Source organism: Colossoma macropomum, unplaced genomic scaffold (assembly GCF_904425465.1).
Source record: "Colossoma macropomum unplaced genomic scaffold, Colossoma_macropomum, whole genome shotgun sequence".
In the NCBI taxonomy this organism is placed as follows: Eukaryota; Metazoa; Chordata; class Actinopteri; order Characiformes; family Serrasalmidae; genus Colossoma; species Colossoma macropomum.
In genome coordinates this window covers 23,091,211-23,117,963 of record NW_023494805.1, presented here as the reverse complement: position 1 = coordinate 23,117,963, position 26,753 = coordinate 23,091,211, and the positions used below count along the sequence as shown (strand labels likewise).

Genomic DNA, 26,753 nt, shown 5'->3' with positions numbered 1-26,753 from the left:
TTGAAGCCAAGAGAAGCCAGCCAAGAACGAACCACAACACGCGCTCCCCAGACACTAACTCCTCTCTGATCAATCTTTCCACACCTTCTCCTCCCCCTCCAAACATTTCCTTTCTTTCTCCTACGCTCCCTCACTTCATTCTCCCTCCTCTCTTCTTACTCAGGCCTCTCTGTCTCTCTTTCTCTGAACGTCCCCGCAGGCAAAGAAAACCTCATTTTCTCCGCTTCCTCATAGGAGAGGCTGAGAGCACGAGAGGTCAAAAAGCATGTCACGAACCATCCCGACTGAAATTCACACTCACACCTCTTCCAGCCTGGATCTGTCACAGCTAGCTGCGGGTTTACCTTTTTTCATTGCCGTATGATTTCTGTGCAACTTTAGCGTGCAGGATCAGAACGGTTTGGTCTCCTCGCTCCTTCAGATAGTTCCGCATTGCTTCTCTGGAAGAAAAGACACAGGAAAAGAAGAAAGAGAGAAACAGAGAATGTCAGTGGACCTTTCATGGAAGATCAAACTACAGCGTTAAAAAACACTGGCAAGTGAGTGGTCATTGATTGATGAATTGATGATAAAGGCAATACTTTAAATCCTTTGAAGTCACAATTATTGCTGGCGATAATAAAAGCATGGAGTATGTTCGATATTAATTCCCAATCATAACACAGAACTTATAACCAATGAAAAAACAAAAGATTCTTTCAAAAAATCAAAACTTTCTAACAATACTAGTTTTGTGTTTGTGAGTAGAAGATATTTTATTAACAAAACAAATGGAAAACAATGGAAATGCAAACTGGAACAGAATGGCTGAATGCACTGCTCAAAAAATGAATGGACAAGCTTGTAACACTCAACGCGGTGTCTGTTTACAGAGAAAGTCTCACCCTTCAGTGAAAAAGACTGAATTTGAAAAGAATTTCTGACATGAAACTATCATTAGTAGGAGGGTAACAACACAACTGTCAATTTAATACACACAGGTACTGAAGAACTAAGGCTCAACAATTTGGGTAAATTATCTAATCGTGGTTTTTCAGACCAATATTGTGATGGTGATTTAAACACTGAACACTGAGCTGAATGTAGTAAACTGCCACTTAGTTGTTGTTACGCTCTTATGTACACAGCACACTTTCAAACTGCGTTTTCAAGATATGTGTGTATATATACACACACACACACACACACACACATATATATATATATACATACATACACACACACACACACACACACACACACACACACACACACTATATATATATATATATATATACATACACACACACACACACACACACACACACACACACACACACACACACACACATTTCAGCATTATGAACAATACGTTTGACACACTAGAGCAAATAGAGTACGCATGAAGCATAATCACTCAAGTAAGTCCACAATGAGGCCAGACCCCCCTCTTCTACGAATATCGCTTCCTCTTTACCTCAGAATCAAGAGCAATGAGGAAAAGCACCCTCCTCTCAAGTACATATTAGTTCAGGGCTAACATATCAGCTTATGAAGCACATTATTATAAAATAATATTGTGATTCTATTATTTTGGATGCTCTAATAAACTGAAAAAGGAAACATTAACGTAAGCCGCTATTTCAGTGACTTGCAATATTGGAAAATATACAGTGGACACCACTGTATTGTATGAATTCTGTGAATTTCGAGCTTTAGTTCAGTTTTTCTATATGAGAGCATATAAGACGCGTAGTCTTTTGTTGTCCAGCGTCTTTTTAAAGAGAAAGCCTGCAGAAAGGCTCGATGTGATAGCCCAAACCTCAAGAGCTTGACTCGAAACACAGGCCCAGCTTTGATTAGCCAATTCTCTGGTGAGCTAAAGTATGTGTTGCTTGCAGAGAGCATACGAACACCATGGCCAAGAACCTCAACCTCAACAGCTGGGGGTCTTTAAGAAAAGTGTGTGCGCGCACTTGTGTGCGCATGGGGGGGTGGGGGGGGTAATGAAGAGGGCAAAAGGACAGAAACGAGCACTGCTGTGTATGTGTGTGAGAGAGCAAAAGAAGGGGGAGAGGAAGAGAAAGAGAGAGAGAGAGAGAGAGAGAGAGAGAGAGAGAGAGAGAGAGAGAGAGGAGAATCCAAAACCTCTTAGCTCATAACCCAGGAATTCTGATTTCGTGTCAAATGTTACAAGATCAGTGTTCCAATTACTTCAGTTGACTAACTAAAAACAGCCCTGCATAAATACACTTAATAATCTCGCTCTTTATGCGAAAGCTCTGCACAAACAACACTGTGTAAAAGTTGTTACATAGTGTTTTTGTATAATAATACATTGTGTTTTTATGTATATCAATATGTTTGTTTAACCCTTTCCAATCCTCTCCTCGAGGAAGCCTGGAATTATTTGTAATCATCTTATACCTGGTCTGACTAATCAATCCTTCATTAAAGGGCCCATATCTTATCTTTTTCTTGCTTAGAGGTCCACTTAGAATGGTTGCATGGTTTTATGAACCAAAAATAGTCATAATTCATTTTTACATGACCATGTTCCAACCTCTCTGTATCCCTTATAATTAGCCAAGCTGTTTTTCTTACTGTACCTTTAAGACTGTATGTAATGTATGTAAATGATCTCTGTTGTGATTGGCTGCCTCGTATTGTGCCTTGTTAAAAAACGCTGGGGTGAAACACTTATTGCTTCAGCATGAAAACTGTTGTTAGCTGAATAGGCAGATATATGCAGATGTGTTGATTTCTGTGATGTCATAAAAACAATGAATTCAAAACAGGCTGTTTTCATAATGGACTGCACAGACTGGATAGCAGTACAATTGGAACTTTAACAATGTTTTCGTACTTCATCAAACTCTTTTATTAAAAAAAAAAAATTCAAGGAATACTCAGTTTTCCATGCTCTGGGCTCTTTATATTAAAATAAGGTCCACTGATTATGGAATTTAATAAACCTTGTTCTTTCGATTAGTTCACATCATCTCAATTACTTTTTTGAAAACAAGTTACTTTTTACTGTTTTTATGTATGCACTTGCCTTTATTCCAGTGATACATGGTGTTTCTTTCCATGCAAAAACAAACAAACAAACAAACAAACAAACATTCTTATTGTCTAGATAATTGGTTTTAAACAATGTCCTTAGGTGCCTAAGATTTTTGAAAAGTACAGTATATAAAGCCTTTCACAAACAAAATAACTGCTGCAACACAACACCGAGCCACTGTCTGCACTCTGAATGGAAATTATAAATGCTGAAACACTGCAGAATGATTGATGTTCTTCACAAGAAGAAGGAAAGATACACAAGATGCACAGTCTGCTAAATATGCTCAAGTATGCACACACATAAAACGCTCCATTTGCACAGATGTCAGTGACACCTGACACGCCAGAGTGCTCGAAGGGACACAGAGACAGAGCAGTGGTGGGGGCAGGTCACACGCACACAGTCAGTCTGCTTCCCCTTGCCTCACAAACGCCCTCCGCACGCTCGAGTTAGACAGTCCTTTGTTATGGAAAGCATGGGGGCCCCCTGAGACATGGAAGCGAGCAGGAGGGAGGGAGAGAGGGATGGAGAGTGGGAGGGGGTGAGATAGAGAGGTGCAAGAGTCACAGCACAACAGTAACCCTTACTGGACTGGCCTAGAGCGACAAAGCACAAAGCCAACAAAACTGAACTATATTCAGTCTGTCAAAACTGAACTACAGACTACACCACAACCCACACTACTAAAAAACAGATCTATTAAAAAACAAATCAAAAAATTAGAGCCGCGTTTGAGGCAGTAAAATACTCTATACAGGCACATTTACGTCCGCCTCGAAACAACTGAATTCTGTGTTAACGCTCCAATTTTGTGGAAGGACTGATGATCTGCTTAGGCAGACGATAAAAGATGAAGTGAAAATGTTTCTGTTTAAAGCTACATTAAAGCTGCATTAAAGCTACATTATGCAAGTTTTCGGGACTTGGAGACCCCTCTGGTGGAAAGGTGCAATTGCATGCAACATGCAGATGAACATTCTGTAACATCCACAGTGCTTTAGACCCCCTCCTGAGTGGATCAATCTGATGACTGCACGTGTATTGAAGATTAGCCTATTCAAAGAGAACTCAGTCAAAACTTGAACAACATGTCTTCCAAGGATGCAAGTGAGTTATCTACTAATGTCATCATATCTTCTTCAGTTTAAAACTAATTTTGCATTTGAGACCTCAACATCGAGCTGGACCTTCTTTTTGAGCCTGTGCATTAATACAGACATATGATGTGGTCCAAAAACCCTCGGACTTTTAAATTATGGGCTTTACAGGGTGACTCACAGCAGCCTGCAGACCATATTTTAGAGAATTTTTTCTATTGACTCAGGAATTCTACCTCACTCAATTTTAACAAATAAAATCTTGCATAGTGTAGCTTTAAACTGAGGGGCTGACAACTTACATTCTTAACGACTACACAAAGATGCCAGGCTAAGCAGGCTTATAGATAGGCTTTGAACCAAAGCATTAATTGAACTGTAAATAGTGTAAGACCATTAGAGGGCAGCAATGAGTAATGTTTGTTTATTTGAGCTTCAGCTGTTTGTGTCCTCAGTTGGGAGCTTCTGACAGCTAAGACAGCTTGGACGCTGTGGAGCTGTTGGCTAATCAGCCAATTTGGGTAGTTAGGCTTTAGGCTTGTACTTAAATATTTGCATATAATGAACAAAATAATTCATAATTTCATAATTGTATAAGGCCTACTTTAAATGTATGTGCTTTTAGTTAGATCTGCTTTTAGGCATTCCGCTTCATGTTCAGCCCAAGAACACCCCTTACTGTTAATAAACTCAAAGTACTGAAAGGCCTCTTGTAACCTATTGTTTTATTCTAAACTTTGAGACAGACAACTTTGGAATAAAGTTGACTGTCTCAAAGTTTAGATTAAAACTGTAAGAGTTCTGTGATTTTGACATGAATGTGTAGCAAAGCAGTTCAGTTTTAAAATATGTCCTATATTATAATTTGAATTACCACTTTCCTCACTATCTTATGAGATAACAACATATGTAACGGGCCAAATATTGAACTCTGAGGAACGCCACCCAGCCTCATGGGAAACACAGCTCTGATCAATTCCTGTAGAAAAATGATGTCATCCTCCTGCAGCAAATGTTATCGGATATCTCTGATGCACTGTATGACCTGTCCTGTGCGGACGAGGGGTGCGTGCATTTAAGAAAAAGATACTGCTGCAAGAGAAAACATCTTTGGGTGTCTGAGTGCCTTTCTTAATGCTTTGAATAGTTCATCTCCCAATGTTGGCAGCCCTCATTCCAATTTTATCACCTCTCAAACATAGCTGCCCTGGCAAGCACAGAGAGGCCAGGCTCGCTTTTAGGCTTCATCAGGTTACAAGTGATTATTCATCACCTAGTCATTTATTACATTTGCACTAATTTACTTGGTTAAAACTTCACTGCATGACTTCACAAGTCTTCAAAGTAAGGAGCAGTAAATCTCACCTCATCTCTACTTTGCAGTCACTGATCTCACCATAACATAGCTACTCACATGTATTTTAAAAAAAGCCTCCACCTTCCTCAAATTCAACTGCAGCATTACTTTTAGTAAAGTTGCCTGTTGAGTTGCCTGAATATTGAGTCTAGGAAAGTGAAAGCTGGAAGACGAGTTGTACTGCGATAAGCTTTGCTAATTTTCCAAAAGAGCACAACATTTGAACTTTATTAGCATTTATTGTACAGTTTATCCAGAGGAGAGATTGAGATCTTTTCAGAGAACTTTCGAATCAAAACCTATTTGCAGAAATTTCTTGTAGACAGATGTTCGACCTACACATTACAATGGTTTTGTGCAGAGGAAACCATTACAAAAAGTGCAGCAATTGTCTTTACTCTCACCTAAGCCTATGAGTGAAGCTTCAAACACTGCTATTCCTTCAAAATGAACATCTCTAGAGCATGACAATCAAAACTCAACACTGAGGAAATAAACTGCCCAAATTTGTTTTGGCTTTTTATGGTCACACTTCGTGCCATATACAAGAGCCGGAAGTACTGGTAAGTTGCGCTAATGTGCATGACTGGATGCACCAGATCACAAACATGGCACTCATCCAAGTACAGAAATTTGACTGGCTTCAAAACGCAACTTCCAAGCACCACTGAGAATGCACAGTGGTCACTTTCTGAAATCGTGCATTTAGTAAGTCTTTTGGTGAAACCATGTGATCCCATGCAAGTGGTCTATCGCTCCTTAGGATCAGCTCTGTGGCTTTGCCCCTGCACACACACTGCTCGCATGCGAAGGGGAAGCCGCGGGAGCATGTGACTTCATATGCTGTAGACAAAAACCACACGCACTGGGCTCAGCTAACAGCTCCCTCACGGAAAAGACACAGAGCGCCAGAGCCGCCTGCCCGCACACACACACACACACAACACTTCTTATAAATTCCTTCTGTTCTTAGAACAAATCTTTCACTTCTGCTCAATTTGTGCAGCTAAATAAAAATGGTAAACAAGAAAATAAATACACTTCAAAAAGTACATTTGAAAACAAACATAGTAAAAGGATGAACCAGTTACCAGTAGGACAAATAAAAAACCTCCATTCTCTCTGTAGCCAAATCAAGATACTAAATGCTAAAAAGTACATTTTAAAACAGTTGGGGACGGGGGGACACTAAATTGTACACTGGTCAAATTTCTTGTTAATTCTCTAAATGGATACACACTCATTCACCTGTCTGCATATTTTAATTTTAATATTTAAGTTGGTTCTCTGTAGAGGATGTGGTAATTTATTTTCACTTAGAAAACCAACAAAACACACAATTTGATCAGGTGTGTTCAAACTTTTGCTTACTACTATAATCTGGGTATCATCAGTGATTCTGACCAGCTGTGCGATTCTTTGGAGTTTACATGAGGCTTTCGAGGTTTCACATTACTTTTGTGAAATTTTGAGGCCAAGAAAACATAATGTGTATGAGAAATAATGTAAGAATCACTATTTTGTTTTTATAGCATTAGGTCTATTTCAGATGATCAAACTTCAGAAAAGTAAAACATTGTGATACATATCATGCAAATACTGTGGTACTGTTTTTTTCCTTTATCATCCACTCCCTAACAGAGAGAACATCTACACAAGATTCGTTCATATGCAGGCACGTGCAAGCATGCACACAAGTGAAGAAGCTGGGGGATACTTCATGAGTCAAAAGTTTTCAGACAGGACAGGGCAGATACAAGCATTTCAACAAGAAGAGATTGAAACAGTGCTCTGCCTCTGACTCATTACAAACATCTTCAGTTCTGTGCATAAAATAACATTTCTAATAAAAACATTATTACTTTACTTTAAAATAATTTTTACTATGTAGATTAAAATAATACAAAACAAACATTACATTTTATTCAGTTTTTCAAATATTTCAAGATCAATATGTTAATACAAGATATATATCAGAATTAGCTATTTATAGAACTTCCGAGCTTTGATTACCAGTACGCAGATACAAGGCCTACTAGATGCTTATATTTTATTATGTCATCATCTTTTTAGAATCGCCTACAGTTCAGTTCATCTTTGTGAACATATCTAAAAAGTTTTTTTTCTTAAGTTTCCAACAATCTGATCTGAAAACTATGAAGTTGCATAGTAACATAATCTTTGAATCATTTTACTCACATATCTGCAAAAAAATAGCAAAACAATGATTCCCCTTTTAAACAGTGGCACAATACGAATATTTGCCAACTCTTGTAGCGTTAGAGCCCGTCATTCTATTCATCAGCGGACAGCTTAATCCGTTTCAACAGTGAAAAGCCCTGGATATTATTGCTTATTCATGGCCAGTGATCAATTGTGAGTGAACAGAAGAGAGGCAGGGAGGATGACTCAGAAGGACACAGTAGGGGTTCAGAGGCACCAGCGAGGGAGGTTATTTGATGATTAGTTTCTACAGATGCAGGATACATATGTATAAGCGGGGCATATGTTCTGGAGCATCTGGTGCTGCACGCCGCAACACACACATCATCCCACCGTTTTGTCAAGTCCTCCCAGACACAAACACACACATGTTCACCCACTGAGCGGATACTGTGATCATCATCATCGTTATTTCAGCTCTATCTTGTGTCCAGCATATTTAAATGAAAGATGTACAATTCGTAGAGTATTGTTTCTCTGTCCTTCAACACTGTAACTACATAACTGCAAGGCCTTAAAGCGATAGTTCAAGCAAAAAACCTAATTTACACAACTCAAACTTCCTCTTAACTCACAGCCAAGCAAGACGTTTGGTGTCTCTGCATCTTTAGTTTAGGCCTGAAGCTATATATATATGTATGCTATTTTTAAATCCTTGTACATAAACCTACATATAAATACGGAACCCATTATGCATACAAATATCACTTCAAGTTTTCATTCTGTTATATGAATAGTTGTTATAACTTAAGTAATCTTGAACTGCTTTGCTTGTGGTGTGGATTCTGACACTATATGACATACTTCTATCTATGTCTTGGCTAATCAGCTACATTTTAGTTATGGTGAATGTAGTGGGTTTTATTGTTCATAATTTTGTAAAGACTGTGTCCATTTTATCAATCATGTAAGAATTTTTAAGCCAAACAATAAAAACGTGAAATGTACAAATTAATGAAACTACACACAGCCTTTCAAAAAACACCCCCCCCCCATAAAAAAAACATAAAGGATCGTGTCCAGATATTTCTCATTGTGACAGTTAATCACTGACGTTTAATGAAGGATGTAAATTTTAATCAGTGATTTTTTTACTTTTAATCAATTACTCAATCATTTTATATTTTTTATATTTCATCAAATTTCAAAATATTACACTACAACATTGTGCACAGTTCTAATTTTACCAGCATCTAGCAAGCCCGCCTCTGATCAAGTTGAGCTAGAAGCCATGGAGAGAGCCTATGAGGGAGTAATTATGAAGCGGCCTTCATGTGTGCACTCCACGCTCACGCTTTGAGTCAGCCGCCGAGCGGCCGCACTCTCTCAGCCATCGGCGCCAGATTTTTCTCTCCTCCTTCTCCTCCTCCTCCTCTGTCATTTTCCATCTCTCTCGCTTCGCTCCTCCACTCCAGAGGCCCAAACATGAGCCAAACACTGGACACACTTCATAGAGAGCAGCCTCTGAAAATGGTTCTCGTTCTCGAAAAATGCTCAACCTCTCATTTCCTCTCTGAGGAAGAAGAGGAAAAAAGACAGAACAGAGAGAAAGAGAGAATGAGAAAGAAAGAATAAGAGAGACAGAAAGAGAAAGAGGGAGACAGAAAAGAGGGTGAAAAATGAGAAAGCTAGAGAGAGAGAGACAGACAGACAGACAGACAGAGACAGAGAGAGACAGAGACAGAGAGAGAGAGAGAGAGAGAGAGAGAGAGAGAGAGAGAGAGAGAGAGAGAGAGAGAGAGACTACTGCATTGTCTTTGCAAGCCTAAAACCTCAGTGGAGGCTTAAGGGCTTTGAGCCAGAAGCACTTTTATTTTCAGACTGGCCATAAAGAAACTGCACACGCAGCCACAACTCAGACATATTATTCACAAGTATCCATGACCAACATGCAATTTGTTTTAAGAATTACACACCACAGAGAAATGTCACAGATGACAACAGCACTACATGGAACACCTGCGTGCAGCCCTTCTCACACTGCTTCATAGGGTCAATGTATATGCATTAGCGCTGCTGGTCGATTTATTGTCTATACCGGTATACCAATACTGGTGTCCCACAAAAATATTGATTTTAGGGGCATGGAGAAAAACTTTCGAGGTAACTTTGCATTAAGTTTAACTTTGGTGAACTTTGACATGTAAATTCAAATCTTCAACAAACAGTGCTACTGCTTTAGCTTTGTTGGACCCTGAGGAGCCGGCTCCTTCACACAGCAGCACTGAGCACCCAAAACAGAGAAAACACTAATATATCCAGTGTCTAAACACAAACCTTTTGATGTTTCTGTATGATCCGCAGTAGGGCTGAAAGATTTGGAGAAAACATCTAATTGCAATTTTTCTGACCAATAATATGATGGTGATTTAAATAGCGATTGTTTTCTATAAATTAAGGTCCAGTGCCTGCTTGCTTAAAACATCTTAAATACTTCTTTTATGTTAAATGCTCAAAGCATAAATTCAAAACTTTACAATGTAATTTTCTAAAGATCAAAAACTAAAGTGCTGAAACATAAACTTTTGGTCTAATTCTCAATTTACAAATGAAGGTTCTTCACTGTCAATCTTCTGGACCTGCCTTGTCACGTCCATTTTGCAACGTCAAGTGAACGGCAAAAGACCAGTGTGACTGCAGTTGCTCTTTAAAATCCCAGCCTTAAGATGCAGAGTTAAAAATCATATCCTGTAAAATTTTTGAAAAAAAAAATTCTGATATTGATCCTCATTTCACCCAGCATTGCTCTTGGGGTCTTTAGCACAAGTGCCAGAGTCTGAGGGCACTTATTGGATGGGCGTTGCTTTTGTATTTGTTTGTTTATGAGATGAAGATTGTCTGCTTACCTCGTCAGGCGCTGTGGTTGAGGGCGCTCCCCAAACTTCCTGTAACGAGAGGGCAGGAGAGAGAGAGAGAGAGAGAGAGAGAGAGAGAGAGAGAGAGAGAGAGAGAGAGAGAAAGAAAGAAAGAAAGACAGAGAGAGAGAGAGAGAGAGAGAGAGAGAGAAAAAAAAAGAGAACATGAGCATGAGCATGAGAAAGACTCACTGACAACTAACCACACCATGAACACAAACATTGTGCAAGTGCATGCACACAAAACACCTGAGAAACCACCCGAGCACTCTGAATTACGGTTACAGAGTGCATTCACACACAAACACACACACACACACACACACACACACACACACACACACACAAAACATATACACACCCACACACACAAATAAACCAAAACTGTTTATCTTCCATAATTCATGGTAACTGACAAACTCTTGTTCTCAAACATTCCTCACAGTGAATGGCAAACACACATACAGAGCTGCAGCTGCTATAGTGACCTTGGGACTGTTTAGTCACATGACCGTGTGTACAAACACTAACAGGTGGCTCTGACCACTCTATCTTCCCATCACTCTTCAGTAGCACTGCAAACCTAACCGCGCTCACCACATTCGAGGCCCCAATCACAACCTGGCAAACAAAGCTCAATTGGCCACCAACAGTCCACCACTTCTACGCTTCCAGTTGTTAGTCTGCTAAAAAACCCCAAAGTGAGGTCAGACATGTGAATCTGGAGGGCATTTCTGAGAGACCTGGGATTTTCATATTTACTGAAATCTTTGAGACTGGACTATGCGAGAATGGCAAATCCTAAAGGACATATCCCAGACACTGAAAGACTCTGGAGGATGAGTTCAGACCTCTGAGTTTACTTCATGGTTTACTTGTGATGGACGCCTCATGCAAATTTCTGGTTGACAAACATTTCCTCAAAAATTTAAAATGAACAGTCTGATATTGGATGAAATATACTCATATTATGATTTATTCACAACACCTATTTAGATTACACAGAGCCAGGTTTCCTTTACCTTGTTATATGACAAATTAGGCACTTAAAGTTGCTTTATCAAGCTAAATGTTAGCTAATGTCACTCTATGACAAAGACGAGTCTTTCAGTGCAAGACAGAGTCGCTGGATTAAAAAGTTTACAGCATCCCACCTTTTAAAGCTATTCAAAGTCTTGTGTTACTAAGATGTGATTTCCTGGTAGTTGTCAAGGCATTGTACACTACTTAGTTTCACAGTTTTTGGTGAAGCACCATTTCATCAAATGTCTGAACTTGCACTTCATGCTAAAAGGGTCGATGATTTGTCAGTTCACATGTAAGTCAGAAGACACTGTTAAAGTAGGCGGCTGATGTCCACACTGACTGACGAAACTTACCAAATCCCCAACTGACAGAAAAAGTTAGCCAAGTGACACTACTGTAACAGAGATTCTGCTTAAATATTTATAGGGAATTTTTTCCCCTATGTGGTCTCAGGCATATCAACTGTCAAATTTCGAGAAGCACTTATCAGCTGAACAGGTTACGTAACAAGTGCTCGGTTAGAACTGTCTGCTTACAGGACGACACACAAATGCTCATAAATAACATTTTCTATTCTTTGATCCTGTTAAAGCAAATGGTTACTGAATTTTATGCTCTAAATATTCTATTGGTTGACAGTGTTACGGTGATCAAACAAGCAATGTTGTGGAGATCAGACATGGAAAACCCCGAGACACTGAGTCAACTTTCCCCCCACGCGACCACGATACTTCATGACGGCCAACTTTGGCCCAGATAAGACTGGGGCTTCTTTCTTCTGAGCATGTGACTAAATCATAGAACCACAGATCGTCAAAGTACAGTAATTTGTAGAAAACTGATTGGTTTTCTTCTAAGGCTACAACATCTTTTAGGTGATTAATTGCTGATGTAAGTTCAGTCACATCATAGCCAGACCACTCATGACATCACCTATTGAATGCATCATGCAGAGAATTTGAAGGGTGCCCTTCGTTACAGACATCAGGCTGAGTGTTGCTTTTTGTTGGGCTTGCGGTAAACTCACAGTGCTGGATTTAACTACGGCACAAAGCCTCAAAGAGTTCGCATTAGGCATTGGAGCATCCTTTGATGTTTATGCCATTGACTTTAGGGTGAAGTTGTGATACTGCAGCTGAACTGCACTGGCTGGACCAGACAGCTGAGGATGAGAGCATTACCATGGTGAGATCCATGCTGACTGGATCTCAGTACTGAGAGCATCTTTTAGTCACCCATATTAAACTATATTTTGACCAAAAAAAAAGGTTAATGCCCTTCTGTAAAATTTATAGTAAAATCGCTGTTGTAAAATTGTTACAGCCGTTTCTAGTAGTGCTGGGTGGTTTTATAACAGGGAGAAACATTCGATTTCACAACATTTTCAAAATTTATCAGGGTACTGATAATACATTTTTCTTGCTACTATGTGCTAAAACATGTCTTGCAACCCCGAAACAGTTTGTTTTCATTACACTCTTCTGTTGTTTTCTTATCTAAAAGTTATACTAACACACAGTGTTACATAGTACTGTACATGATAGAAACCAGATCTCCAGAAAGGAAACATGCTAATTATTTTTTATGTCTTTTATAAAAGCACCCCATAAATGCCACATATTGCAATGAACTGTCAGATCCTTAATACCGTGTGTAAAGTGAACAAAATTGCATTTAAAAAACTGACGGCCAACTTTGGCCCAGATAAGACTGGGGCTTCTTTCTTCAGAGCATGTGACTAAATCATGGAACTACAGATCGTCAAGGTACAGTAATTTGTAGGAAACTGATTGGTTTTCTTCTAAGGCTACAACATCTTTTAGGTGATTAATTGCTGATGTAAGTTCAGCAATTAAACACAAACTGCACGGCTACAGGGATGCTATTTTACGGAATAAGATATAATCATGGATACCATTATGTATCAATATCACTAAAACTGAAAATTGGTAAATATCACTAGGTAACATCAATACCGATACTCGTAATACAAGCAACAACCTTTACAGATACAAAATAAGTCATTATGGAAAATCAGGTTTGGTGTTATTGCTGCAGGTTAACCTCATGATGCACCTCATACAGGGGCGCACTATGCTGAAGCGCCTACTGAATGCACAGCAACCATTCTGTTAGCCTGTTAGACGGCAGGTCTGGAGACAGGAGGAGGCTGTGGAAGGTTTAAAATAGAAGAGGAGAGAAAAATCGATGGCTGGGTCTTCGAGCTGCAGCCCCACTGGGCCGCAGGGAGTTAGGGCAGGATCTCTAAGGCAGAGTCACGCTGGCCCTGCCACGAGATCAGAGCAGCCTACAGCCAGCCGTGAGCACAGCCAGCAATGAATGTGAGAGTCAGGAGCCACCCTGTCATCTATAATAATGCACATAACCTGTACAGATACACATACTATGAATATGTACATTCATAATGAAATAATGTACAGTTTATAATTAAACTGTTCGTATTCAAGGCCAATATGCACATCTTGGACTCCTGAGCACTGAGCAAAAGTTATGTATATAGGGCAACACGATATGGACATTAAATGCAATGTTAGATAAAGCTGTTGGTTATTACAATGATGATATAAGAAGTAATAAATTATTCCGAAATTCTTTAATAATAAACAGATTACTTAATAATATTATTAAAAGATTATTAAAGTATGCCTCGGACTGGATGTGACAGAAGTACAAACTTTTTTTTGCTGTGTACACAGAAATCTAACTAACCTCTTTACGCAAACGGCAAAAAAGCAAACACTAAAGCCTTCACTACTGTGTAAAATAAAAAAATAATGAAATACTAATAGCTAATAGCTACTACCAGGACTCCAAGCACATTTTTCTTCACTGTAAGGCTGAACAAGGACACACAGTGTCATTGATGCAACAGATCAAGTCAAAAGAGTTTATTCCATTTACAGAAGTTTATGAGCTGTGCAAGCAGTGGACTGTAATTGGCTGTTTAGCTGTTACTTGCTCTCCACATGGCAGAGGAAAGTTCAAGCCCAATGCACTGTAGCCCTTAACAATGTGTTTATCATGGAACCCTAGTTTTGCACTAAAGTGAGCTGCCTTTCATATTTTTTGCAACATCCGAATGCATGTCCGTATACATCATTTATTAATCTACAGACTATTCAGATGACTGAGCAAACAATAAAAATTGATGTAACTGAATGTATAGCCCTGCAAATATTCCAAAACACATTACTGGAAAAAGATAAACCAGGAAGTGGTTTATCTTTTAAAGTGGTTTAAAGTGGAGATGTCCAATCAGCAAATGTCAGTATTTTCCATGTACATATCTGTTGATGCCAACATACACTTACTGAACACTTTCTAAGGAACACCTGTACACATACTCATTCATGCAATTATCTAATCAACCAGTCGAATGGCAGCAGTGCAGTGCAAAAAATCATGTAGATACAGGCCTGCAGTTTTAGGTAATGTTCACGTCAATCATCAGAGTAGGGAATAAAAAGTGATCTCATTGATTTTGGCCGTGGCATGATTGTTGGTGCCAGACAGGCCGATTTGTGTATTTCTACAAACGCTGATTTTCATACACAGCAGTCTTAAAGAGTTTACTCAGAATGGTGTAATTAAGACAAAACATCCAGTGAGGCCGTTCTGCGAACAGAAATGCCTTGTTGATTAGAAAGGTCAATGGAGAATGGTCAAGCTGACAGAAAGGCTAAGGTAACTCAGATAGCTACTTTATACAATGGTGGTGAGGGATCTCAGAATGCACAGAACGTTGAACCTTGAGGCGGATGGGCTACAACAGCAGAAGACCATGTCAGGTTCTACTTCTGTCAGACAAGAACAGAAAGCTGAGGCTGCAAAGGGCACAGGGTCACCAAAACTGGACAGTTGAAGACATGAAAATTGTAGCCTGGCCTGATGAACCTCAGCTGCTGCTGAAGCACAAAGATAGTACGATAAGAATTTGGCGCCAACAGCATAAATCCACGGACCCAACCTGCCTTAGGTCAACAGTCCAGGCTGGTGGAGGTGGTGTAATGGTGTGGGGAATCTTGGCACACTTTGGGCCCATTAATACCAATCAATCATCACTTGAATGCCACAGCCTACTTGATCATTACTGCCGATTAGGGGTGGGAATCTCTAGGCACCTCACGATTCGATTCAATTACGATTCAGAGGGCTGCGATGCGATTATAAAACGATTATCGCGAAAGACTGCAGGTCACGTAGCAACGAGGTTTCGCCGAGCTAGTAGCGAACGAAAAAGTAAAAGAGAAAGACAGACGAACATTTGGAGATGAACGGACTTATTCACATTTATAAGCAGCGCAGTTGGTTTCCTGGTACGTTAAATCTGCAAGGAGAGACTGTCAAACACTAAAAAGTTGCGAGGATGAAGTCGCATCTCTTTCTAATTTTCCCGTTCCACCTTAAATGGTGCCGCTTTTACCTTCAGCGCCTCAGTCAGAATTTAAGGTGGAACAGGAAAGTTCAGCAAGAAGCTGGAGAATGAGAAGCGACTTCAGCCTCGTAAAACAGCGGAACACTGAAAGACATTTAACTGATCTACTTCTGAGGGAAAGTTTTCTGGCGGAGATGGAAGGAACGCGGCTATAGTTAAAGCTTAAAGCAGAGCGAAGTAAATCTGCGCTCTCGTTTATATTTTTTAGTCTATACTAGGACATCAACACATACTGAGACATACTGGACATTAAATGTTGTGGCTCCCAAGGTGGTTTGATTTTTGTTGAAAGGTCAAAATGGCTCTTCTTATCATTTGTGTTGTGACTCCTGACCTAACCTGGCTTTTAATGCAGAGGGAGCCAGTCGGATTTCTCACTCATCCAGTAGTGTTTTTGTTATGTGCCGCCACAGACTGTCCGGGCGCTGCACTTACCCACTTCCAAGTTCCGCCCTTTGCGTTCCGTCAACATTACGTTATAAATTAAATATTTAGAAAATCGATTTTTGACATTTGTGAATCGATTCTGAATCATTCACGTCCGCATCGCAATGCATCTAAGAATCGATTTTTTCCCGCACCCCTACTGCCGATAATGTGCATCCCTTCATGGCCACAATTTACCATCTTCCCATGAATCCACCTGGTAACCCAATGAAAAATAATACTTATTTTTATAGAATTACAAATTCTGTTAAATATATATTTAATGCTGACATGTTTGCACAGGCAGCCCAGCATCACCTAAACACCACAGCATGAAATATCAGTTTGAATTATCGGCGAAATCTACACTGATAAAATTAAAGTGCCAGACAGGGTTCTCTGAGCGATGCAATGGAAGAACCATTTTAGTTCCCTAAAGAACCACCTCTTATCCAGAGTGACTTACAAAAAGTGCTTTGTCTATCCAGAGTAAGTATTTTTGCTAGTTACCAATAAGTTAGAGAGAAAGCCAGTCCTGAGCTCAGATACTGCTAGAATCAGAAAGTCATTATTGACACCTAGAGAAAAAGGAAGAGTTAAACACAGAGCAGTGCAATACAATACAATACATAAGTGCAGTAAAATACATTATAATCAATACTTAATTCAGTGCTCATTTAAGTGCTGTATAAAGTGCTCATTTAAGTGCTGTATAAGTTATGATGGACAACAACAAAAAATTGTGCTGAACTGCCATTGTGGCTATAACCTGCAAAACAAAATATATCTTAGTGTATGCAGTGCCAAATTTTGTGTAATGACTACACTTCTAATCAGTTATTTTTAATACTTAAATGTGTTTCATCAAAAAAAGAGAGACTTTTTTGAGGGTCATGAAGAAGAGCTGCAAATAAGAGGGACAAAGACTGAAGTAGAAGAGGATCAGGCACGTGTGGAGGAGAAAAGGGGAAAGATAAGAGGGACAAAGAGGCGATTAGAGGGAAAGAACAGAGAGAAAGAGAGGAGAATAAAGCAAGACTGAGGGGGGAAAAGCTATAGAGACAAAATCAGAGAGAAGAAAGAGCGTGAGAGAGATTGAGAAAATGAGAGAGAGAGACAGAAAGAGGGAGATAGGACGTGTGTGAGAGGGTGTGTAAGTAGAATAATTATAGAGCTAGAGATCAATAAGGTTCCCACAGTGAAACGCTGATGTTTGAGTGGATAATGGATTCCAGCCTGTTCCTGGCAGCTCTGGCCCATGCTGCTGCTGTAAAGCCCTCATTCAGAGGTCTGTCTGGGGAGACACCACCCGCCAACAACCTCCCCCCTAACCCCAAAATCACTACATCATTATCAACACCAACCAACACTGCACGTGACATCTGTCATTTAAACGTATGCTCACAAGACAGAAGTTATTATACAGCCACAACTCTTAAACTTCAATCAGAATCAAGAAAAATCTATGCTGAGAAGTGCAAAACGAGAGAGCGCCAAGGATCCAAGAATCAGAAAGACAGATAACCGAAAGGCCTGTCATGATCATGAAATTTCAGTTGATGATTAATGGCCATACAAATTACTGCAATTAAAAATTTGTCTATTAAAGTACAAGCTTAAAATATCCAAATTAGCCTATTAGATCACTTGCTTCATAGCGGTCGATACTTTAGCTCAAATAAACAAACATTACTCTGAAGGGTAGCACCAGTCAGAATGTAGAAATATATTGTTTTCATAATGATGTGTCTCAATAAACATGTTTTCTTCTTTGTTTTATTTGCATGAATATGCCTCAAACAAAAATGAAAAATTTTGTTTCGATGTAAACATGATTGTGAAAGCTAACAACTGTACACAATAATTGCAGCCAGCCTAAATAATTACAAACAGCTCAATTAAATGTGATCAGGCAATTATATAATAATGTTAACAGGCCTAATTACCAAATAAATAAAAAAACGACAAAAGTGGGAGTGACCCATCATGTATTCTATGAGAAAACACATGACACGTAACACAGCATAATCTACACCAGAAATTCACAATTGATCAATCTAACATTTAGTTTCATTAGACTAGTGTCTACAGTTAAAGTTTGTGACTAGGGCTAGGTATGGGAATTCAATACTTTTAACGATACTTGGTATTTTAACTCTACCGAATGTAGAAAAAGTCCATGTCATTCAACACCAAATTTCAATACTGAAGTAGTCACTCTTACCAGTATTCGTGAGCCGATAAGCACGCTCATTCTGAAGTCTAGACTGCTGATTGGCTGTCTAAATCACACTCCATAGATTCATGTTATCAACGTCAATGCTTGTCGATTAGTTTGCAACCCATCACAGTCAGTAAATATATCATGTTTCAACACCTCAGCTCCATTTCTGATTTCAGCTTCAAAAACAGTATAAATCGGGAAAGGGTATCAAAGTCAAGGTGTCTGTGTCAAAAAAAACCTGAACACTGTGACAAGACAAAATAACGGGAATTAAGAAATGATAAAAGACTTTTACTGTGTTGTAAACCCAACCAAATCATAATTATAAAGGCAACTACACACAAGAGTCATTTAAGGTTGAATATCGATTAACTGTAGTCCAAGATAAAAGACCATAAATATCAACACTTAGTCGTGAATTTTCTGAGCAACATGAAGCAGCTGAAAGGGGCATAAATACTCTGTGCCCAAAACTGCAGGTGCACTGCTGTCACAAAATATGTAAAAACAAATGCCAAACATGGACAAACTGCACTGGCAAGAATAATAGCAGATACAAAACTAAATTCAAAAATTACAACAGAACTGAATTAGCACCTCTGACTCTATCTAGTCTCAACAATAACTGTACATTTGTGAGTTTTATAAAACTAGAATTTTATGGCAGATTTGTCTTTCAGAAACTGGCCAACGCCAACACTCTGGTGTAAACTCAAAATCTGGACCCCTAAGCACTGGACAAAAGTTATACATGCCAATGAGTCGTCTGACCAAAAGGATCAATGAGTTAACCCAGCTCTGAAGTCGGAGTGCATCACTTCTTTTTAAAATGGTCAAGGTATGATTATATTGGGGGAATGCAGTGGTCTGCATCTTCCTGAGAATCAAGACAGAAGCAAATCCTCTTCATCACCACTGTTAGCATTCAATTGGGTGAAAACCATAAACCAAATGAAACCAATTTCCACTACATGCAAAGGTGTTAGCATCTTTTTAAAAAGGGTGTTATTAGAAATAATGTGTGAAGAAAAAGTGTAAAAGAAATGAGACACGGCTTCTTTCCAGACACAGATGAAACTAAGAGTCTCTGAGAAGTGTGCTCTTGTTAACACATCAAGAGACATGTCACATAATTATAAAACTTTGCACTTTGGTGTGCTTTTTTGTTGTGTTGCCCAATTTTATTATACAATCTGCACATTGGGAACAAGTACTTATCAACTTTTCTACTGTTATGTAGCATCTGGAGATTTTTTTTTTTTCCTTGCATTGAGGCAAGTCAGTCCAAACTTCACTTGAGGTCATATAGACAAACAGTCCTCCTCCTTCACCCCTCTTCTTGTCTCCAACTTTCTCACCCACACACATACATAGAGGTGCTTATCAGAAAGTGAAAAAATATGGCAGCTGGCACCATTTCCTGTTTGTTCAGTGAGATCAGAGGAGTCCTTCTCCGTCTCCACTCGATTCTGTCCAACACAACATACAACTGTCCTCCAGGGAAAGACTTTCAGTTAAGAGCTTCACACAAACATCATGGAGAAAGCAGCCTGAGCATGATGCTGGGTGACTACCTTCCCCAAGGACGTCACATCTCAGAGGGGAGAACGCCAGTGAGAGAATTCATTCACCCTCTCCCTCTCTCCCTCTCTCTCTCTCCCTCTCTCCCTCTCTCTCTCTCTCTCTCTCTCTCTCTCTCTCTCCATGGACACTTCCGCAGCCATGAATGTAATGCAAGGAAAGTTGAGAGGGGAACGGAAAAAAACAAAGCTTTTAAGGCTACAGACAAATGGCAGCCGGCGACATTTCCCTCCCTTGAACACTTCTGAGAGGAGCTCAATAGAGGAAAAGGAAGTTCTGTCGGAACTGTGTTTTAATATGTTTTTCTGCACATTATCCATTTTTACTTCCTTCCCTCTGTTTTTCCTCCCACTCCATCCCAGAGCAGCAAGAGGGTAAAGTTCCAGTCACTCAGGGGAACTGAGATGTAGTCTGTTCAAATAGAGGCAAATCAATAAATATTTTAAGGTTCCATATCCTACATCTTTCTTGTATTTTTTATTTTCCTGAGGTCCACTTATGACATTTGTGTTGTGCTACCGATGTATGCAAAAGTTTTGTTAAATTACGTTTTGTTGAGCTTCTAATTGAAAACAAGTTGACACATCCTCTACAGAGAATACGCTTCTGCACATTTATGAATTTAATATAATGACAAAAAAAACAGTGGAAAAAAAAGTCTTTAGAATTTTAAACTCGAATCAATGGACTGAGAGAATACATTGTGCACTAAAATTCGCAGAAAAATATCTTAAGCGTGTTCTCTGTAGAGGATGTGTTAACTTGTTTTCACTTAGAAAATCTACAAAACATATCATTTGAACTTTTTCATACAACTGTATGCAACCAAAACAGCCATAATTATTGTTACATGACCATTTTCCAGCCTCTGTCCCTTTTTTAAACAGGCTGTGCCTTTAAGACTGATAAATGTAAATGACCTCTGTTGAGTTTTTTCTTTTTAACACTACACAACTTCACAAGTCTTTTGTTGCCCCCGTCCCAACTTTTTTGAAACGTGTTTCTGGCATCAAGTTCAAAATGGGCACATATGTTTCAAAAAACAGTAAAATTTCTCAGTTTCAACATATGATATGTTGTCTTTGTACTATTTTCAATTAAAGATAGAGTTAAAATCATTTGCATATCATTGAATTCTGTTCTTATTTACATTTTGTACAGCATCCCAACTTTTTTGGAAACATGGTTGTATATATATATATATATATTATTCAAAACAATTCCATCTTAGAATATAACTGAACTAACCAATTTGTAAACCATTATCTCTGTCCACTATATGACCGTGATGAGCTCATACAGCTACATATTCGTTCCTGCCGCAATGAAGAGGATATCTAACCCGAGGTCATTAAACTGGCGCAAGTCTGAGTGTCATTATGGGTGTTGACTAGCAGCGTGTCTATATTAAGTGATAATAGGGGAAACACTCTCTCTTTTCCAAAAGGAAGTAAGAATGATGTAATAATTTCACAAGCCAAAACTCTGGCAGGATGAGCATTTCCTATATCAATACTGAGTTCACGTCAGTCCTCAGCGGAATCGTTTTATTGCGTTAATGGCTGAATATTAAGTGGAAAATGTTGGGTAGGACCCGGATTTGCGGATAATGACAAAACAATTCCACACAAGCACTGAATTTACTGAAATTAGTTATTTCAGATTTGTGATACATCAGTAGCTCCACACAGCAATTTTATCATCTTCTATGTAAATTTCAAGTAGGTTAATTGTAAATGAGGCTACACAAATCTGCCAGAATGTAATTACATCTGTTATTGTACTTAATAAAGCATGTCAAGTCAATTAATAAAACAGAACCAAGCAACTGACACTAGTTAATTAAAAACTCCACAGAAGGACGCAGGTAGTCAACACACAAAGAATTATGAAACTGCACAATAATTTCTGAGCACACGCACACACCTGTCCGAATGGCTTACTATGGCATCTTGACATGACACCTTGCTCTCACAAGCATGATCAAAAGAGAGCAAAGGCCAACAGCTCACAGACAGACAGCATGTGAATAAATTTGAGCTACTCTGCAATGCATCATTAATGCAACAGAACTAAAAGAACTGAACATACTCCTGATTCCTTTACCATAGGGCCAAGTCGAGACCTGAGTTATGACTCACTAGGTCAAGTCGTTTTCTACACTTTTGTGAGCAAGTCTCAGCTCAGCCAATTTGAGACTCAACTCTTACTTACGTCACCCACACCCACTGCTGCAGCCTATATCAGCAACAGTGTCAAGTGCTGTCAAACATCCGATCTAGGAAACAAACTGTTCCTGTGCAAAAACAGCCCAACAAGGCAATGTATTGGTGAAGCCTTCAGAAGACGCTGGCTGACTGTCACACTAACGCTTCAGTTTTTCAGGCTAGCCAGGTACATTCATGGACATTTAGATGCTACTTTTATCAATGGACTGAATGAATTTGTTAACACAGTTAAGAAAGTAGACAATCTCTCCAGTCAGAATCCAAGCACATTTTGCTGCTTTACAGGGGGTGGAAACCTCTAGACACAGCATAATTTGATTAATCTGTGATTCAGGGTGCCGAATCTCAATGCATCCAGATCTGGGGTGCACAACTTTGGTTCTGGTGGGCCGATGCGCAGCAAAGTTCGGTGATTTACTCAAAGACATGATTACACTTATCTGTTAATTACCAGGGTTTGTGGGTGTGTTTCAGTGGGGAAACCTCCAAAGAGTGCTGGACACTGGCCTTCCAGGATCGAAGTTGTGTACCCCTGATCTAGATTTTATTTCTATAGCCTACATTTTTTTTTCCTGTATTTGTCATTAACAAGTATGGTTAGCTTATTGAATTTGAATGTAGCATAAACTCTGAGCACTAAAGTCTACATTTTCACATGCTCTTTTTGTTCATGTTACATATTGTTTACAGTGTACCTCTTACTGTTTATTTTTCATCAGAAATGAACCGATGAAATATTTTATTAAAAACTAGTACTGCAAAGTAACACTAAAACAGATATCCAAACATAAAGTAAAGCCCAGGACACTCCAGTCATTTCACAGGCTTTTTAACGTTTAAATTGTTTTAATATTATCAAGCCAACATTGCTGCACTCACCCAGATTGGTTTTAATACTAGTAATAGCAGCTCTAGCCTAAATGTGCAGCTTTTAACAGACATTCAGGTTACTTCTCAGTTTAACTAATTGCTAATCCTTCAATAAATTCTTAAACTTTAGGCCAAATTACTGGATTAGACTGTTGTAAATTTGTTAGCAATTCTCCCAAAATGGGTGAACAAAGCCACATACTTACATAGGGTCATGTTTACTATCGTCTTGCGTCTCTTATTTCTCTTATGTGAAAATTTGTCCAATTTGTGAGTGCCAACATGTGTACATTAGAGAGATCCTGCATTTGTTGTCCTACTCCAAGCCAGGCTATCCTAGAGTACGCTACTTTACAATGTCTCCGCACATATGAGTTTTTTATTCACTAGGGGAAACACAAAGTCTATTTAAACTATATAAATATATCTTTAAATCTGACTTTCTGTGAATTGATTTAGAATTTATCAATCGATTCAAGAGAGAATCACAACGCATCTAAGAATTTATTATTTTCCTACTCATATTTCTTACTCAGTCATAGTACATACAATCAAATAGCTTTTGGTTTTCTTCCAATCTTGGTTCTACAACAAATCTGTATTTAATCCAGATATCCAGTATTATGGTTCTTAAGGTATGTTAGACAGCTGCTTATCCTCGCCCACCAGAATCAGTGACTATAATACGATTCACTGCAAAGATTCAATCATGGAACCAACATTTAAGGGAAATAATATAAACAATACCATTTTTTTTTAAAATGTATCTTTAATGTGACGCACTGCTAACGAAAAAAGGAACTGAGAATCCTTGACCAACTGAAATCTGCAAGCAGAGGAATGTGTAAAACTGACATTAAGACACACACACCCATACCATAAAACTCTCCAACAAACTCAAAAACAAGACTCGCGTTTTAAAAGTGCCACTTTGACGCCATACGCAGACACACAGTTCTGAGAAATGCTAAAACAGAAGGATCACGTAAAGGATGTCAGTGTTATCAAGTAATCTGATCCAGCCTGGCATTCTCCTTCGTTTGTCCATTTCATCACTCCTTGCTGTACTAATCCTGCAATGAAAATTACCAGGTCAAATTTCAAATACGCAGCAATAGTTTCACCTTTCTTGAATTTACATTTAGTCATTTCAGAATGTTAGAGGAGGCACTAGAGAAAAGTCTATATGGTATTTTAGGGGACTCGTTATGGCCTTACATCCTCGAACGCAGCTCTACCACAGCTCTCTCCATTCCCCAATCCAAAAAAATTAATGGTGTTACAAATGTATTTATAATAAGCAGGTATGTTTTAAAATGTGATTCAATTGGATTATGTCCTCCGTCTCTCTTCTCTTGGCACAATGCTCTATGGTATCCTGTTGCCTTCATTCATGTTGATGACAAACTACTTTGTGCTCTTCAGTGAGTCAGAGGTGAAAACTGTACGTAAGGAAAAAGACATCTGCAGTCTCTCTTACACGTCTACACATCTTTCGACATGGTTATTGCAAAATAGGCAGTGCAGATCACACAGGGGCTTAAGTCAGTGTCAGTATCAAAAACAGACAGCAGTGGATAGTATGGATAGCATTTCAGAGCCTTGGGGGGTTCTCCTCACTGCCTCAACAACTGTGATTACTGCCACTGGATGATTCAGAGAATGGATACATAGTTTGAGGGTAAAGAGAAAAGGTCACTGAGGGCAAAGAAAAGTAGCTTGTGTGTATAGCTAAGAGTGAGTTTTGCGTAAAAGTGTGAATGACATTGTGGTGGGCAGTATTAAGTTAGAAGCACATCCTGTCTGTCAGGTGCCGGCAGGCAAAAAGATACATTTCTGAGAGCTGCGACGACTACATTTACAGTGGTGGCTTATTGAGAAATACCATCTTCCTGATGTCACTCAACAACACAAGCACACCAGAAGCACTTTATATGGAGTTAGGAACTGGATCATGAATAAAAGCGTATGGGACCAGGCTGCTGCTTTTGCATTATATAGCAATTCACATCATTGTATCAGTGATTATTAAGCCAACTGTATAACACTCTGGGTCTAAAACAACTTTTATATGAAACAAAATTTGTTTTATAACGACAGCAGGTCTGTGACTATCAATTACATTAGCAATCTAGTACTACCATTTATTTTGAGAAAGGCAAAGGCCGAAAGGCCAAACAATAAAAACAGGTTTTAAGTAAACTCATACATTTCAAAATACTTTACTAGATGAAGATAAAAAGGAAGACTTAAAAAACATGAATCCATGAAAAAGTAAAAAAAATACAAAACACGCCTGTGACATTAAGCTCTGTTTCTTACTCTGAAGGAGACCAGGAGAATAATCTAAAATATGGATTGTCATCACGTAAAACAACTAGCCTAAATGTTAGTAGATGATTTTTTAATCAAGTTTAACTGAGTAATCCTTTCAGCCTTAGAAGAGTCTTTTGGACTCCAAAGCTTATTTTCAAAAGAGAACGGTCCATAAGAAAAGGCCAATTTGGTCCTGGTGGACTTTTCCTGCTCTTGGGCCAAAAGTAGGTGACCACTTAAGACTCTGACCATAGTCCCCCAACAGTGTTTGAAATACTGAATGCATGCTTCAAAAGGTAAAATGAACCACTTCTATGTAACCCATGTAGTGAAATACTGCACAGAAAGTGTGGTTTGGCTCCACTGTGACAACATGTGCCAGTCAGTGTGCCAACCAGCACACTGCTGAGGGTAAGCCACTCATTTAGGGTTTAAACCAGCCTTCAGGGAAACCTGGATTACACTAAGAGGAGAAACAAAATCAGAGGAACAATGCGTGCAAGAGGAAGACAGAAAGTTAAAAAATGCATGATCTGGTATGTCTCTTCTTGGGCTTGTCACATGCACATTTAGAAACAGGCCTAGCTTAAACCATGTGAATGAGACTGGGTTGCTTTGGATCGTCTGGATGCTCTGACACTTTCTGTCTCATGGCCTGTCTAGAATAATTGCACAATGAATGAATGGTATTGGAATGATTGCTGTGCTAAGACCTTCATATTTTATTATATTTAAGGGTGCACCCTGACCAGCAAGGGTTCTATATAGTACCAAAAAAGGTTCTCTGACTTGTTCTACAACACTTTTTGGTACTACATAGAACCATTTTTAAAAGGTTCTATATATTCCATATACATTTATTCCAGAGTGGTTACATCACAGAGGAAAAAAAAAAAAAACTAACCAGACGAAGAACGATTTACTTTCACTGTTGCCTTTTTTAAAGAACTCTTGAAGAACTAAGTTTATCAAGGGTGCAGAAAAACAATTTTCAGCGCAATTACAATTATTAAGGACACTACCTGAATTAAGGTTATCTTTTAGA

At 38.9% G+C, this 26,753-nt stretch overlaps 1 protein-coding gene across 1 annotated transcript in view; it reads right to left on the bottom strand.

Moving 5' to 3' along the window:
* Positions 1-26,753, bottom strand: part of rbpjb (recombination signal binding protein for immunoglobulin kappa J region b) — a 54,166-nt gene that overhangs the window by 14,103 nt on the left and 13,310 nt on the right. The window contains exons 2-3 of the mRNA XM_036597783.1: positions 10,573-10,611; positions 345-440 (exon numbers count right to left, since the gene is read on the bottom strand). Of these exons, the coding sequence (XP_036453676.1) occupies positions 345-440; positions 10,573-10,611 (135 nt within the window). The remainder of the gene's footprint in view (positions 1-344; positions 441-10,572; positions 10,612-26,753) is intronic.